Source organism: Coregonus clupeaformis, unplaced genomic scaffold (assembly GCF_020615455.1).
Source record: "Coregonus clupeaformis isolate EN_2021a unplaced genomic scaffold, ASM2061545v1 scaf0005, whole genome shotgun sequence".
Classification (NCBI taxonomy): Eukaryota; Metazoa; Chordata; class Actinopteri; order Salmoniformes; family Salmonidae; genus Coregonus; species Coregonus clupeaformis.
In genome coordinates, this window is record NW_025533460.1 from 379,107 (window position 1) to 393,217 (window position 14,111).

The 14,111-nt window shown below is 44.6% G+C and overlaps 1 protein-coding gene across 1 annotated transcript in view; it reads left to right on the plus strand.

The window, feature by feature from the left end:
- The first annotated feature begins 3,516 nt into the window (after positions 1–3,516).
- Positions 3,517–14,111, plus strand: part of avil (advillin) — a 38,256-nt gene continuing 27,661 nt past the window's right edge. The window contains exons 1-3 of the mRNA XM_041891738.2: positions 3,517–3,852; positions 4,274–4,403; positions 4,509–4,583. Coding sequence (XP_041747672.1) covers positions 4,344–4,403; positions 4,509–4,583 — 135 coding nt within the window. The 5' untranslated portion in view covers positions 3,517–3,852; positions 4,274–4,343. The remainder of the gene's footprint in view (positions 3,853–4,273; positions 4,404–4,508; positions 4,584–14,111) is intronic.

Below are 14,111 nucleotides of genomic sequence, written 5' to 3' on the forward strand. Positions count from 1 at the left end.
TAAACACGAGTGCCAAATCCTCATACTCAGGCGGAATGTGCAGTGCTGGCATCTGGTTCGGGCTCTCCACCGAGGTCGCCCCTACGGAAACACCCAGACATAGCCCCTCACACTGAGCAGACCACCCTTTAAGAGCCTTCTCTCGCCACGAAATCGTAGGATCATGGGTAATCAACCAGGAAGCCCCAGTACCACCGGATACGCAGGAGAGTCGATCAGATAGAGTTGAATCGTCTCCTCATGACCCCCCTGCGTCATCATCCTAAGTGGCGCCGTGACCTCCCCAATTAACCCAGATCCTAACGGACGACTATCTAAGGCATGTACAGGGAAGGGTTTATCGACTGGAAGGAGGGGAATCCCTAACTTAACACAGAATTTACGATCTACAAAATTCCCAGCTGCGCCTGAATCGACTAGCGCCTTATGCTGGGAACGAGGTGCAACCTGTGGGAAACAAACAGGTAATGTAATGTGTACGACAGAAAGCTCTGGGTAAGTAGGGCGCCTACTCACCTGGGAGGACTCCCCACTGTGTGACCTGCCATCTCCCTCACCAGGGGACCCTCCCCAGCACCTAGACGCGGTGTGCCCTCCGCGGCCACAGTTGGTGCAGGAGACTGCCCCCCTCGGGTTCCTTCCTCTCCTCCCTCTAGCGCCAGCACCTCCAAGCTCCATCGAGCTCTGCTCGGAGGCGCTGGAGGGTGGAATGGGAGGCCCCCACCTGGGACGTCCGCGGGTCGCGAGCAGGGTGTCCAGCCGAATGGCCATGTCCACCAGCTGGTCAAATGTTAGTGTAGTATCCCTGCACGCTAACTCTCTGCGGACGCCTCCCGAAGGCTACATCTAAAGTGGTCTATGAGGGCCCTCTCATTCCACCCTGCATCGGCCGCTAGAGTCCGGAACTCCAGCGCAAACTCTTGAGCGCTCCTCATCCCCTGTCGGAGGTGGAATAGACGCTCCCCCGCCGCCTTCCCCTCTGGTGGATGGTCGAAGACAGCACGGAAGCGGCGGGAGAACTCCGCATAGGTGACTGTGGCGGCGTCTATTCCCCTCCATTCGGCGTTGGCCCACTCCAACGCCTTGCCGGTGAGACAGGAGATGAGGGCGGAAAGCGCTCTCGTATCCCGAGGGCGCCGGGTGTATGGTGGCAAGGTAGAGTTCCACTTGTAATAGGAACCCCTGACACCCGGCAGCGGTGCCGTCGTACGCCCTCGGGAGGCAGAGCCGAATCCCACTGGGTTCCGGTAGTTGGACGGGGCGGGCTGTCCGATGGTGATGGTGCGATAGGTGGGGGTGTGGGTACCCGCTGGTTTCCCATCGATGGAGGGTGTTCATTACGCGGTCCAAGGCGTGCCCGATCTGGTTGATTCGATCCTCTTGACCGCGAAGACGCTCCTCCATGATGTCGGTGGGTGCTCCTGCTGATTCCATAAAGGTGTGTAATTCTGTCAGGAGTTGCTATGGTAGGTGTGGTGTGGAATCAGGCGCAGGAGGCAGAAGTAAAGTCCAACAAAAATACTTTAGTAGATATCACAATAAATATCCAAAACCAGCCCGGAGGCGAGAAAAGCGCGCACAGGCGTATACAAACGGGCGCAATCAACAAGTGCGTAATCTACTCCTAAAACACAAACAAGGAGGAAAGCACAAAATAGCGCACCAAAATACATGCAGCGCAGCAACACGACATGGAACAATTACACACAACACCTAACTAACAACAAGGAAACTAAATAGGGTGCTAATTGAGACATAACACAAAACAGGTGTGACAAACAGACAAAACCAATCAAACAAGAAACATAGAGCGGTGGCAGCTAGTACTCCGGAGACGACGACCGCCGAAACCTGCCCGAACAAGGAGGAGGGGCCGCCTCGGCCGAAACCGTGACAGCATCCCTCCGACAGAGTTCCAGACACTTCTAGAATCTATACTAAATTGCATTGAAGCTGTTCTGGCTCGTGGTGGCCCAACACCCTATTAAAATACCCTGAGTGTACAAAATAGTTATTTCTATGATATAGACTGACCAGGTGAATCCAGGTGAAAGCTATGATCCCTTATTGAATAACAAAGGGGTTGAATACTTGACTCAACATTTTTGCTAAAAACATAATTACACTTTGACATTATGGGGTATTGTGTGTGTAGGACAGTGGCATAACATCTCAATGATATAGACTAACCAGGTGAATCCAGGTGAAAGCTGTGATCCCTTATTGATGTCACTTGTTAAATCCACTTCAATCAGTGTAGATGAAGGGGAGGAGACAGGTTAAAGAAGGCTTGTTAAGCCTTGAGACAATTGAGACATCGATTGTGTATGTGTGCCATTCAGAGGGTGAATGGGCAAGACAAAATATTTAAGTGCCTTTGGTAGTAGGTGCCAGGTGCACCAGTTTGAGTGTGTCAAGAACTGCAACACTGCTGGGTTTTTCACGCTCAACAGTTTCCCGTGTGTATCAAGAATGGTCCACCACCCAAAGGACATCCAGCCAACTTGACACAACTGTGGGAAGCATTGGAGTCAACATGGGCCTGCATCCCTGTGTCCATGCCCCAATGAATTGAGGCCGTTCTGAGGGCAAACGGGTGCAACTCAATATTAAGGTGTTCCTAATGTTTTGTACACTATAATATGTTGGGTTTTCCTTTTATTTTGACAGTTACCTGTACTTCTAGAGTGCAGCTAGATTGGGCAGTAAGGACATCCAATGAGAGTATCCTGAAAATCAATAACACCATTCGAAACATAATCAATGTAGAGTGAATGTCACGTAGCACTGTGTCATCATGTGAGATTCTCTCCTACAGTAAAGGCCTCTACTGGGGATGGCTCTTAGGACCTCTCCTACAGCATTGGCCTCTACTGAGGATGGCTCTCAGGACCTCTCCTACAGCATTGGCCTCTACTGAGGATGGCTCTCAGGACCTCTCCTACAGCATTGGCCTCTACTGAGGATGGCTCTCAGGACCTCTCCTACAGCATTGGCCTCTACTGAGGATGGCTCTCAGGACCTCTCCTACAGCATTGGCCTCTACTGGGGATGGCTCTTAGGACCTCTCCTACAGCATTGGCCTCTACTGGGGAGGACCTTCTAATGCTTAATTGGGGCAGCAGGTAGCTTAGTGGTTAAGAGTGTTGTGCCAGTAACCGAAAGGTCTCTGGTTCTAATCCCCGAGCCGACTAGGTGAAAAATATGTTGATGTGCCCTTGAGCAAGGCACTTAACCCTAATTGCTCCTGTAAGTCGCTCTGGATAAGAGCGTCTGCTAAATGACTAAAATGTAAAATGTAATTATTATAGGCAGCAACTGCATTACAGCATCAATAGTCCATTGTGCAGTGCATCATTTATCAAAAGATCTATAGCTCTGTGGCTTCCTTCCAATACAGCCAGATGCATTTCCTGGCAAAGGGAGGGTTATTTATTACTTCCCCTCCTCTCCCCCCTTCCTCCCACCGCCACTATCACTAATGTGTCCTTTCAGCCCGTGGTCTTTTGAATTTGAGTCGTTTCTGCTCTCTCCTCATTTGCCTGCTGGTTTGTGTATCTTTCTCTAATCAGCGATTGGACGGAGTGATAGGAGAGGTCCTGGAACATGCAAACTCAGGCAAATCTCCCAGGTGCCAAGGGCCAGGAGGAGGAAGAGGAGGAGAAGGAAGCTTTGATGCCCCAGTGACAATCCTAAATCCTCTGGTACTCTCCTGGGGATGTACTGCTGTGTCCAACCTTGAGTCAACGGAAGAACCATCCAGACACACACAGAGAAACGTACTCCTACAAACAAGCAAGTAACTCTCTAGCTGGACACATTTGTCTTCTACCTCTGCAACAGCAACTCCAGGTACTGTTTGACTTGATCTTATCTGCACTCTGTGATTTTTTAGTTTCATGGTGTGTATTGAGAGAAGAGAGTTAGGATGTTTTATGGCTGGATCAATATAGTTAATGGTCAGAGGCTGAGGTGTACACAGCTCTGACCATCAGAACAGTCAGATACAGTATGGTGTGAACTTTGTGACATTGACTGAATCAAATGTATAGTAGTGGATGTTAATGGCAACGCAGTGCTTTTGAATGATTCCCCCTCTTCTTCCGACAACACCCTTTCCAACCGGTTTATGATGCAAATACATTTGTTCTGCAGTAAACCTCCTGTAATCCTGAAATTGATATTGATGTCCTTTTTAATATCCATCTCAATAACCTCCTGTGTCAGATAATGCAATTTGGTTCAGTGGTTACAGAAATACTCCTCCTTCCAGGGTCCAAAAATCAGGAGGTGGTCCAAGGAACTTTCCAACATCAGATTGAGATTGCCTGTATCTGAGAAACATGGAGTACACATTCAGAGCAGTAACCCACAATCCTGGGATTATAATCTGGCGAATCGAGGTAAGGCGGCTATCAGTCAGTGTATTCTTTTAAATTGATCAGGGTGAGGATTTCACAAAGTCAGTGGTGAAAAAGACAGACGTCTGCATTTCTTTGTCCTCACAGAAAATGGAGCTGGTGCAGGTCCCTGAAAAATCCCATGGCAACTTCTACGAGGGCGACTGCTACATCCTACTCTCTGTAAGTCTCCGGGCCGTGATACTCATCAGGGGTGTCATGTCAGCACATTCATTTGTTGAATGAGGGAGTTATGATGTACAGTGCCTAGTGAAAGTCTACACACCCCTTGCACAGTCTTCACATTTTGCTGCCTTAAAATGTAATCTAAAAAGGGATTCAATTGTTTTTTCCCCCTCTACAGATCTACACAGCCTACTCCACATTTTGAAAGGGAAAGAAAGTTATTCAAACATTTCCAAATGAACACAAAAAAAACTAAGATTTCTTAATTGCTAATGTCTTCACACCCCAGAGTAAATACTTGGTGGAAGCAACTTTGGCAGCAATTACAGCTGTAAATCATTTTCAATAAGATTCTGCCAGCTTTGCACAACTCTTAGGGCAACATATATCCATCCTTTTTGTCAAAACTGCTCAAGCTCAGTACATTTGGTTGGGAATCATTGATGGACAGCAATATTTAATAATTGTCTCTGATTTTTTAAGCAGATTTAAGTCAGGACTGAGACTAGACCATTCAGGAACACTCAACACCTCTTGGAAAGCCATTCTGGTATGTCTGAGCATTAACATTTGTGTAATTGTCCCGCGGAAAAATAAAACCCTATCCCAAGGTTAGGTTTTCAGATGACTACAGCAGTTTTTCCTCTTAACTGTTAACCTGGGCTTTGCTCCGTTCATATTTATTTGGACCCTGACAAACTCCCCAGTCCCTGCCAGTGACAAGCATACCCATAACATGATGCTGCCACCACAATACTTGAAAATACAAAGGGATCCACAACATTGCATTTACTCCATATTACTGGCCTGTATGATAAAGTAAAAATCAACTCCAAATCATCCATTCTGTTTGCAACAAGGATGTTAAGCAATACTGCAAGACAACACAGCAAATAAATTAACTTTTTGGCTTTATTTAAAAACTACAGGTTTTGGTCAAATCCAATACAACACATCACAGAGTGAAACCCTCTCTATTTCCAAGTATTGTGGTGGCAGCATCATGTTATATGTATGCTTGTCATCGGCAGGGACTGGGGAGTTTGTCAGGATCAAAATAAATATGAAACAAGAAAAGCCCAGGTGAAAAGTTAGAGGAAAACCTGCCTCAGTCTTCTGAAAACCCTGGGATAGAGTTTTATTTTACAGCGAAACAATTACACAAATGTTAATGCCAAAGACACACCAGAAGGGCTTTCCAAGTGGTGTTGAGTGTTTCTGAGTGGTCTAGTCTCAGTCCTGGCTTAAATTTGCTCGACAAATCTGAGACAAGGTTTGAATATTGCTGTCCATCTATGATTCCCAACCAAATGTAATGAGATTGAGCAATTTTGAAAAAAACAGTGGATATGTTGCCCTAAATGTTGTGCAAAGTTGGTAGAATCTTATTGAAAATGATTCACAGCTGTAATGGCTGCCAAAGGTGCTTCCACCAAGTATTAACTCTGGGGTGTGAAGACATACGCAATCAAGACATCTTGTTTCTTTTGTTTTTTTTATTAATTTTGAACATTTTCTATAACTTCCTTTCACTTTGAAAATGTTGTGTCGATCTGTAGGGAACCCCGCCCCCCGCCCCACACACACACACATTTAATCCATTTTTAGATTGAATTTTAATGCAACAAAATGTGAAGACTGTGCATTGGGTGTGTAGACTTTCAATAAGCATTGTATGTTAATTAATGCCCTGGAGTGAATCAGTGTGTTTGCTGTGTAGATGATGTTTGCTTTGGAGTCTGTTTTACATAATTATCATAGTGGTGACAGTATTTGCATGCTGACGACTATATACCGTGGGTCCTGGTTTGAAAGCCTGTGAGTCACAAAATGCTCTTTATGATGTTTCCTCTTTCTATCTCTGTCTGCCTCTACCTCCTCCTCTTTCTATCGCCCTCCATGCTTTTTATCTCTTTCTATCGCATCTCCACCCTCTCCTTATCTATCTATCTACAGCGCCTTGCAAAAGTATTCATCCCCCTTGGCGTTTTTCCTATTTTGTTGCATTACAACCTGTAATTTAAATTGATTTTTATTTGGATTTCATGTAATGGACATACACATAATAGTCCAAATTGGTGACGTGAAATGAATAAAATAACGGAAAAGTGGTGCGTGCATATGTATTCACCCCCTTTGCTATGAAGCCCCTAAATATGATCTGGTGCAACCAATTACCTTCAGAAGTCACATAATTAGTTAAATAATGTCCACCTGTGTGCAATCTAAGTGTCACATGATCTGTCACATGATTTCAGTATATACAGTGGGGAAAAAAAGTATTTAGTCAGCCACCAATTGTGCAAGTTCTCCCACTTAAAAAGATGAGAGAGGCCTGTAATTTTCATCATAGGTACACGTCAACTATGACAGACAAATTGAGAAAAAAAATCCAGAAAATCACATTGTAGGATTTTTATGAATTTATTTGCAAATTATGGTGGAAAATAAGTATTTGGTCACCTACAAACAAGCAAGATTTCTGGCTCTCACAGACCTGTAACTTCTTCTTTAAGAGGCTCCTCTGTCCTCCACTCGTTACCTGTATTAATGGCACCTGTTTGAACTTGTTATCAGTATAAAAGACACCTGTCCACAACCTCAAACAGTCACACTCCAAACTCCACTATGGCCAAGACCAAAGAGCTGTCAAAGGACACCAGAAACAAAATTGTAGACCTGCACCAGGCTGGGAAGACTGAATCTGCAATAGGTAAGCAGCTTGGTTTGAAGAAATCAACTGTGGGAGCAATTATTAGGAAATGGAAGACATACAAGACCACTGATAATCTCCCTCGATCTGGGGCTCCACGCAAGATCTCACCCCGTGGGTCAAAATGATCACAAGAACGGTGAGCAAAAATCCCAGAACCACACGGGGGGACCTAGTGAATGACCTGCAGAGAGCTGGGACCAAAGTAACAAAGCCTACCATCAGTAACACACTACGCCGCCAGGGACTCAAATCCTGAGTGTCCCCCTGCTTAAGCCAGTACATGTCCAGGCCCGTCTGAAGTTTGCTAGAGTGCATTTGGATGATCCAGAAGAGGATTGGGAGAATGTCATATGGTCAGATGAAACCAAACTATAACTTTTTGGTAAAAACTCAACTCGTCGTGTTTGGAGGACAAAGAATGCTGAGTTGCATCCAAAGAACACCATACCTACTGTGAAGCATGGGGGTGGAAACATCATGCTTTGGGGCTGTTTTTCTGCAAAGGGACCAGGACGACTGATCCGTGTAAAGGAAAGAATGAATGGGGCCATGTATCGTGAGATTTTTAGTGAAAACCTCCTTCTATCAGCAAGGGCATTGAAGATGAAACATGGCTGGGTCTTTCAGCATGACAATGATCCCAAACACACCGCCCGGGCAACGAAGGAGTGGCTTCGTAAGAAGCATTTCAAGGTCCTGGAGTGGCCTAGCCAGTCTCCAGATCTCAACCCCATAGAAAATCTTTGGAGGGAGTTGAAAGTCTGTGTTGCCCAGCTAAAGCCCCAAAACATCACTGCTCTAGAGGGAGATCTGCATGGAGGAATGGGCCAAAATACCAGCAACAGCGTGTGAAAACCTTGTGAAGACTTACAGAAAACGTTTGACCTGTGTCATTGCCAACAAAGGGTATATAACAAAGTATTGAGAAACTTTTGTTATTGACCAAATACTTATTTTCCACCATAATTTGCAAATAAATTCATAAAAAATCCTACAATGTGATTTTCTGGATTTTTTTCCCTCATTTTGTCTGTCATAGTTGACGTGTACCTATGATGAAAATTACAGGCCTCTCTCATCTTTTTAAGTGGGAGAACATGCACAATTGGTGGCTGACTAAATACTTTTTCCCCCCACTGTATACACCTGTTCTGAAAGGCCCCAGAGTCTGCAACACCACTAAGCAAGGGGCACCACCAAGCAAGCGGCACCATGAAGACCAAGGAGCTCTCCACCCCAGATCGGGGTTGGGTTATAAAAAAATATCAGAAACTTTGAACATCCCACGGAGCACCATTAGACCACTCCAGAGTGGCGCAGAGGTCTAAGGCACTGCATCTCAGTGCTTGAGGTGTCACTACAGACCCCCTGGTTCGATTCCAGGCAATATCACAACCAGCCGTGATTGGGTGTCCCATAGGGCGGCGCACAATTGGCCCAGCGTTGTCCGGGTTTGGCCGGTGTAGGCCGTCATTGTAAATAAGAATTTGTTCTTAACTGACTTGCCTAGTTAAATAAAGGTTAAAAATGTATATAAAAAAATAAATGTCATCCATTATTAAAAAATTTAAAGAATAATGGCACCACAACAAACCTGCCAAGAGAGGGCCGCCCACCAAAACTCACGGACCAGACAAGGAGGGCATTAATCAGAGAGGCAACAAAGACACCAAAGATAACCCTGAAGGAGCTGCAAAGCTCCACAGCGGATATTGGAGTATCTGTCCATAGGACCACTTTAAGCCGTATACTCCACAGAGCTGGGCTTTACGGAAGAGTGGCCAGAAAAAAGCCCTTGCTTAAAGAAAAAAATAAGCAAACACGTTTGTTGTTCGCTAAAAGCCATGTGAGAGACTCCCCAAAGAGTCTCCCACAAAGAAGGTACTCTGGTACTCTGGTCAGATGAGACTAAAATTGAGCTTTTTGGCCATCAAGGAAAATGCTATGTCTGGCGCAAACCCAACACTCTCATCACACCGAGAACACCATCCCTACAGTGAAGCATGGTGGTGGCAGCATCATGCTGTGGGGATGTTTTTCATCGGCAGGGACTGGGAAACTGGTCAGAATTGAAGGAATGATGGATGGCGCTAAATACAGGGAAATTCTTGAGGGAAACCTGTTTCAGTCTTCCAGAGATTTGAGACTGGGATGGAGGTTCACCTTCCAGCAGGACAATGACCCTAAGCATACTGCTAAAGCAACACTTGAGTGGTTTAAGGGGAAATATTTAAATGTCTTGGAATGGCCTAGTCAAAGCCCAGACCTCAATCCAATTGAGAATCTGTGGTATGACTTAAAGATTGCTGTACACCAGCGGAACCCATCCAACTTGAAGGAGCTGGAGCAGTTTTGCCTTGAAGAATGGGCAAATATCCCAGTGACTAGATGTGCCAAGCTTATAGAGACATACCCCAAGATACTTGCAGCTGTAATTGTTGCAAAAGGTGGCTCTATATGACGATAAACGGTTAAGAGGTAAGCCGTAATTTCGATTAAGACATGAGCGAGCTGAGACGGATGTAGCCTATATGCTGCCTATTCGTTCAGCACTTTTGAAATGGACAGCGACATAATTCAGAACATGGGCCGTTCTTACAGTATTCCCCCATGTACATCAAGTCCGAACAGTAGGTTACATTAACAGGGACACATAAGCAGACAATGAAAGCTCTTACAATGGGGGAAAGTAAGCAGGCAATGAAAGGTGTTACAATATTTGATTATGACATTTCTCTAAAACTGGTTATAGACTACATGTGCACCACCAAGTCCGAACAGTAGGCTAATCTAACGGGGGCACATAAGCAGACAATGAAAGGTCTTACAATGGGGGCACGTAAGCAGAAAATGAAAGCTGTTACAATATTCGATGATGACATTTCTCTAAAGCTAGGTATAGGCAAGTCAGAACAGTTGTACAAACTGACCCCACAGTGCTGTCTTACAATTGCCACACAATTTAATGCATGCTATAAATCTGGCAAGCACGTACAGTGCACTCGGAAAGTATTCAGACCCCTTGACTTTTTCCACATTTTGTTACATTACAGCCTTATTCTAAAATTGATTAAATAAATATCAATCCTCATCAATCTACACACAATACTCCATAATGACAAAGCGAAAACAGGTTTTTAGAAATGTATGCAAATGTTGAAAAAATTAAAAACAGAAATACCTTATTTACATAAGTATTCAGACCCTTTGCTATGAGACTCGAAATTGTGCTCAGGTGCATCCTGTTTCCATTGATCATCCTTGAGATGTTTCTACAACTTTGATTGGAGTACACCTGTGGTAAATTCAATTGATTGGACATGATTTGGAAAGGCACACACCTGTCTATATAATTCCCCTTTAGCTCAGTTGGTAGAGCATGGCGCTTGCAACGCCAGGGTTGTGGATTCGTTTCCCACGGGGGGCCAGTATGAAAATGTATGCACTCACTAACTGTAAGTCGCTCTGGATAAGAGCATCTGCTAAATTACTAAAATGTAAACGTAAAATGTCTCAGTTGACAGTGCATGTCAGAGCAAAAACCAAGCCATGAGGTCGAAGGAATTGTCCGTAGAGCTCTGAGACAGGATTGTGTTGAGGCACAGACTTGGGGAAGGGTACCAAAACATTTCTGCAGCATTGAAGGTCCCGAAGAACACAGTGGCATCCATCATTCTGGTCTGATGAAACAAAGATTGAACTCTTTTACAGTTGAAGTCAGAAGTTTACATACACTTAGGTTGGAGTCATTAAAACTAGTTTTTCAACCTCTCCACAAATGTCTTGTTAACAAACTATAGTTTTAGCAAGTCAGTTAGGACATCTACTTTGTGCATGACACAAGTAATTTTTCCAACAATTGTTTACAGACAGATTATTTCACTTATAATTCACTGTATCACAATTCCAGTGGGTCAGAAGTTTACATACACTAAGTTGACTGTGCCTTTAAACAGCTTGGAAAATTCCAGAAAATGATGTCATGGCTTTAGAAGCTTCTGATAGGCTAATTGACATAATTTGAGTCAATTGGAGGTGTACCTGTGGATGTATTTCAAGGCCTACCTTCAAACTCAGTGCCTCTTTGCTTGACATCATGGGAAATCAGCCAAGACCTTAGAAAAACAATTGTAGACCTCCACAAGTCTGGTTCATCCTTGGGAGCATCTGAAGGTACCACGTTCATCTGTACAAACAATAGTACGCAAGTATAAACACCATAGGACCACGCAGCCGTCATACCACTCAGGAAGGAGACGCGTTCTGTCTCCTAGAGATGAACGTACTTTGGTGCGAAAAGTGCAAAAAAATCCCAGAACAACAGCAAAGGACCTTGTGAAGATGCTGTATGAAACAGGTACAAAAGTGTCAATATCCACAGTAAAACGAGTCCTATATTGACATAACCTGAAAGGCTGCTCAGCAAGGAAGAAGCCACTGCTCCAAAACCGCCATAAAAAAGCCAGACTACGGTTTGCAACTGCACATGGGGACAAAGATCGTACTTTTTGGAGAAATGTCCTATGGGCTGATGAATCAAAAATATAACTGTTTGGCCATAATTACCATCGTTATGTTTGAAGGAAAAAGGGGGACGCTTGCAAGCCGAAGAACAACATCCCAACCGTGAATCACGGGGGTGGCAGCATCATGCTGTTGGGGTGCTTTGCTGCAGGAGGGACTGGTGCACTTCACAAAATAGATGGCATAGTCCCCTGTAGCTCAGTTGGTAGAGCATGGCGCTTGCAACGCCAGGGTTGTGGGTTCGTTTCCCACGGGGGGCCAGTATGAAAATGTATGCATTCACTAACTGTAAGTCGCTCTGGATAAGAGCGTCTGCTAAATGACTAAAATGTAAATGTAAAATGAAATGTAAATGCATCATGAGGAAGGACAATTATGTGGATATATTGAAGCAACATCTCAAGACATCAGTCAGGAAGTTAAAGCTTGGTCGCAAATGGGTCTTCCAAATGGACAATGACCCCAAGCATACTTCCAAAGTTGTGGCAAAATGGCTTAAGTACAATAAAGTCAAGGTATTGGAGTGGCTATCACAAAGCTCTGATCTCAATCTTATAGAACATTTGTGGGCAGAACTGAAAAAGCGTGTGCGAGCAAGGAGGCCTACAAACCTGACTCAGTTACACCAGCTCTGTCAGGAGGAATGGGCCAAAATTCACCCAACTTATTGTGGAAAGCTTGTGCAAGGCTACCCAAAACGTTTGACCCAAGTTAAACAATTTAAAGGCAATGCTACCAAATACTAATTGAGTGTATGTAAAGTTCTGACCCACTGGGAATGTGATGAAATAAATAAAAGCTGAAATAAATAATTCTCTCTACTATTATTCTGACATTTCACATTCTTAAAATAAAGTGGTGATCCTAACTGACCTAAGACAGGTACATTTTACTAGGATTAAATGTCAGGAATTGTGAAAAACTGAGTTTAAATGTATTTGGCTAAGGTGTATGTAAACTTCCGACTTCAACTGTATTTTCAGGTCTCTCCAGAGATATTAGATTGGGTTCAAGTCTGGGCTCTGGCTGGGCCACTCAAGGACATTCAGAGACTTGTCCCAAAGCCACTCCTGTGTTGTCTTGGCTGTGTGCTTATGGTCGTTGTCCTGTTGGAAGGTGAATCTTTCGCCCCTGTCTGAGGTCCTGAGCACTCTGGAGCAGGTTTTCATCAAGGATCTCTGTACTTTGCTCTGTTCCTCTTTCCCTTAATCCTGACTAGTCCCCCAGTCCCTGCTACTGAAAAACATCCCCACAGCATGATGCTGCCACCACCATGCTTCACCTTAGGGATGGTGACAGGTTTCCTCCAGACGAGACACTTGGCATTCAGGCTAAAGAGTTCAATCTTTGTTTCATGAGACCAGAGAATCTTGTTTCTCATGGTCAGAGTCCTTTAGGTACCTTTTGGCAAACTCCAAGCAGGCTGTCATGTGCCTTTTACTGAAGAGTGGCTTCCGTCTGGCCACTCTACCATAAAGGCCTGATTGGTGGAGTGCTGCAGAGATGGTTGTCCTTCTGGAAGGTTCTCCCATCTACACAGAGGAACTGTGGAGCTCTTTCAGAGTGACCATCGGGTTCTTGGTCACCTCCCTGACCAAGGCCCTTCTCCCTCGATTGCTCAGTTTGGCCGGCGGCCAGCTCTAGGAAGAGTCTTGGTGGTTCCAAACTTCTTCCATTTAAGAATGGTGGAGGCCACTGTGTTCTTGGGGACCTTCAATACTGCAGAAATGTTTTGGTACCCTTCCCCAGATCTGTGCCTCGACACAATCCTGTCTCGGAGCTCTACGGACAATTCCTTCAACCTCATGGCTTGGTTTTTCCGAATGCACTGTACATATCTACCTCAATTACCTCGTACCCCAGCACATCGACTCGGTATTGGTACCCTGTGTATATAGCCAAGTTATCGTTACTCATTGTGTATTTATTATTACTTTTCTATTATTTCTCTATTTTCTTTCTCTCTGCATTGTTGGGAAGGGCCCGTAAGTAAGCATTTCACTGTTAGTCTAGTCTACACCTGTTGTTTACGAAGCATGTGACGAATAACATTTGATTTGATGTAGTTCAATGCTGCAGACATTTTTTGGTACCCTTCCCCAGATCTGTGCCTCGACACAATCCTGTCTCAGAGCTCTACGGGCAATTCCTTCGACCTCATGGCTTGGTTTTTGCGCTGATATGCACTGTCAACTGTGGGACCTTATATAGACAGGTGTGTGCCTTTCCAAATCATGTCCAATCAATTGAATTTACCACAGGTGGACTCCAGTCAAGTTGTAGAA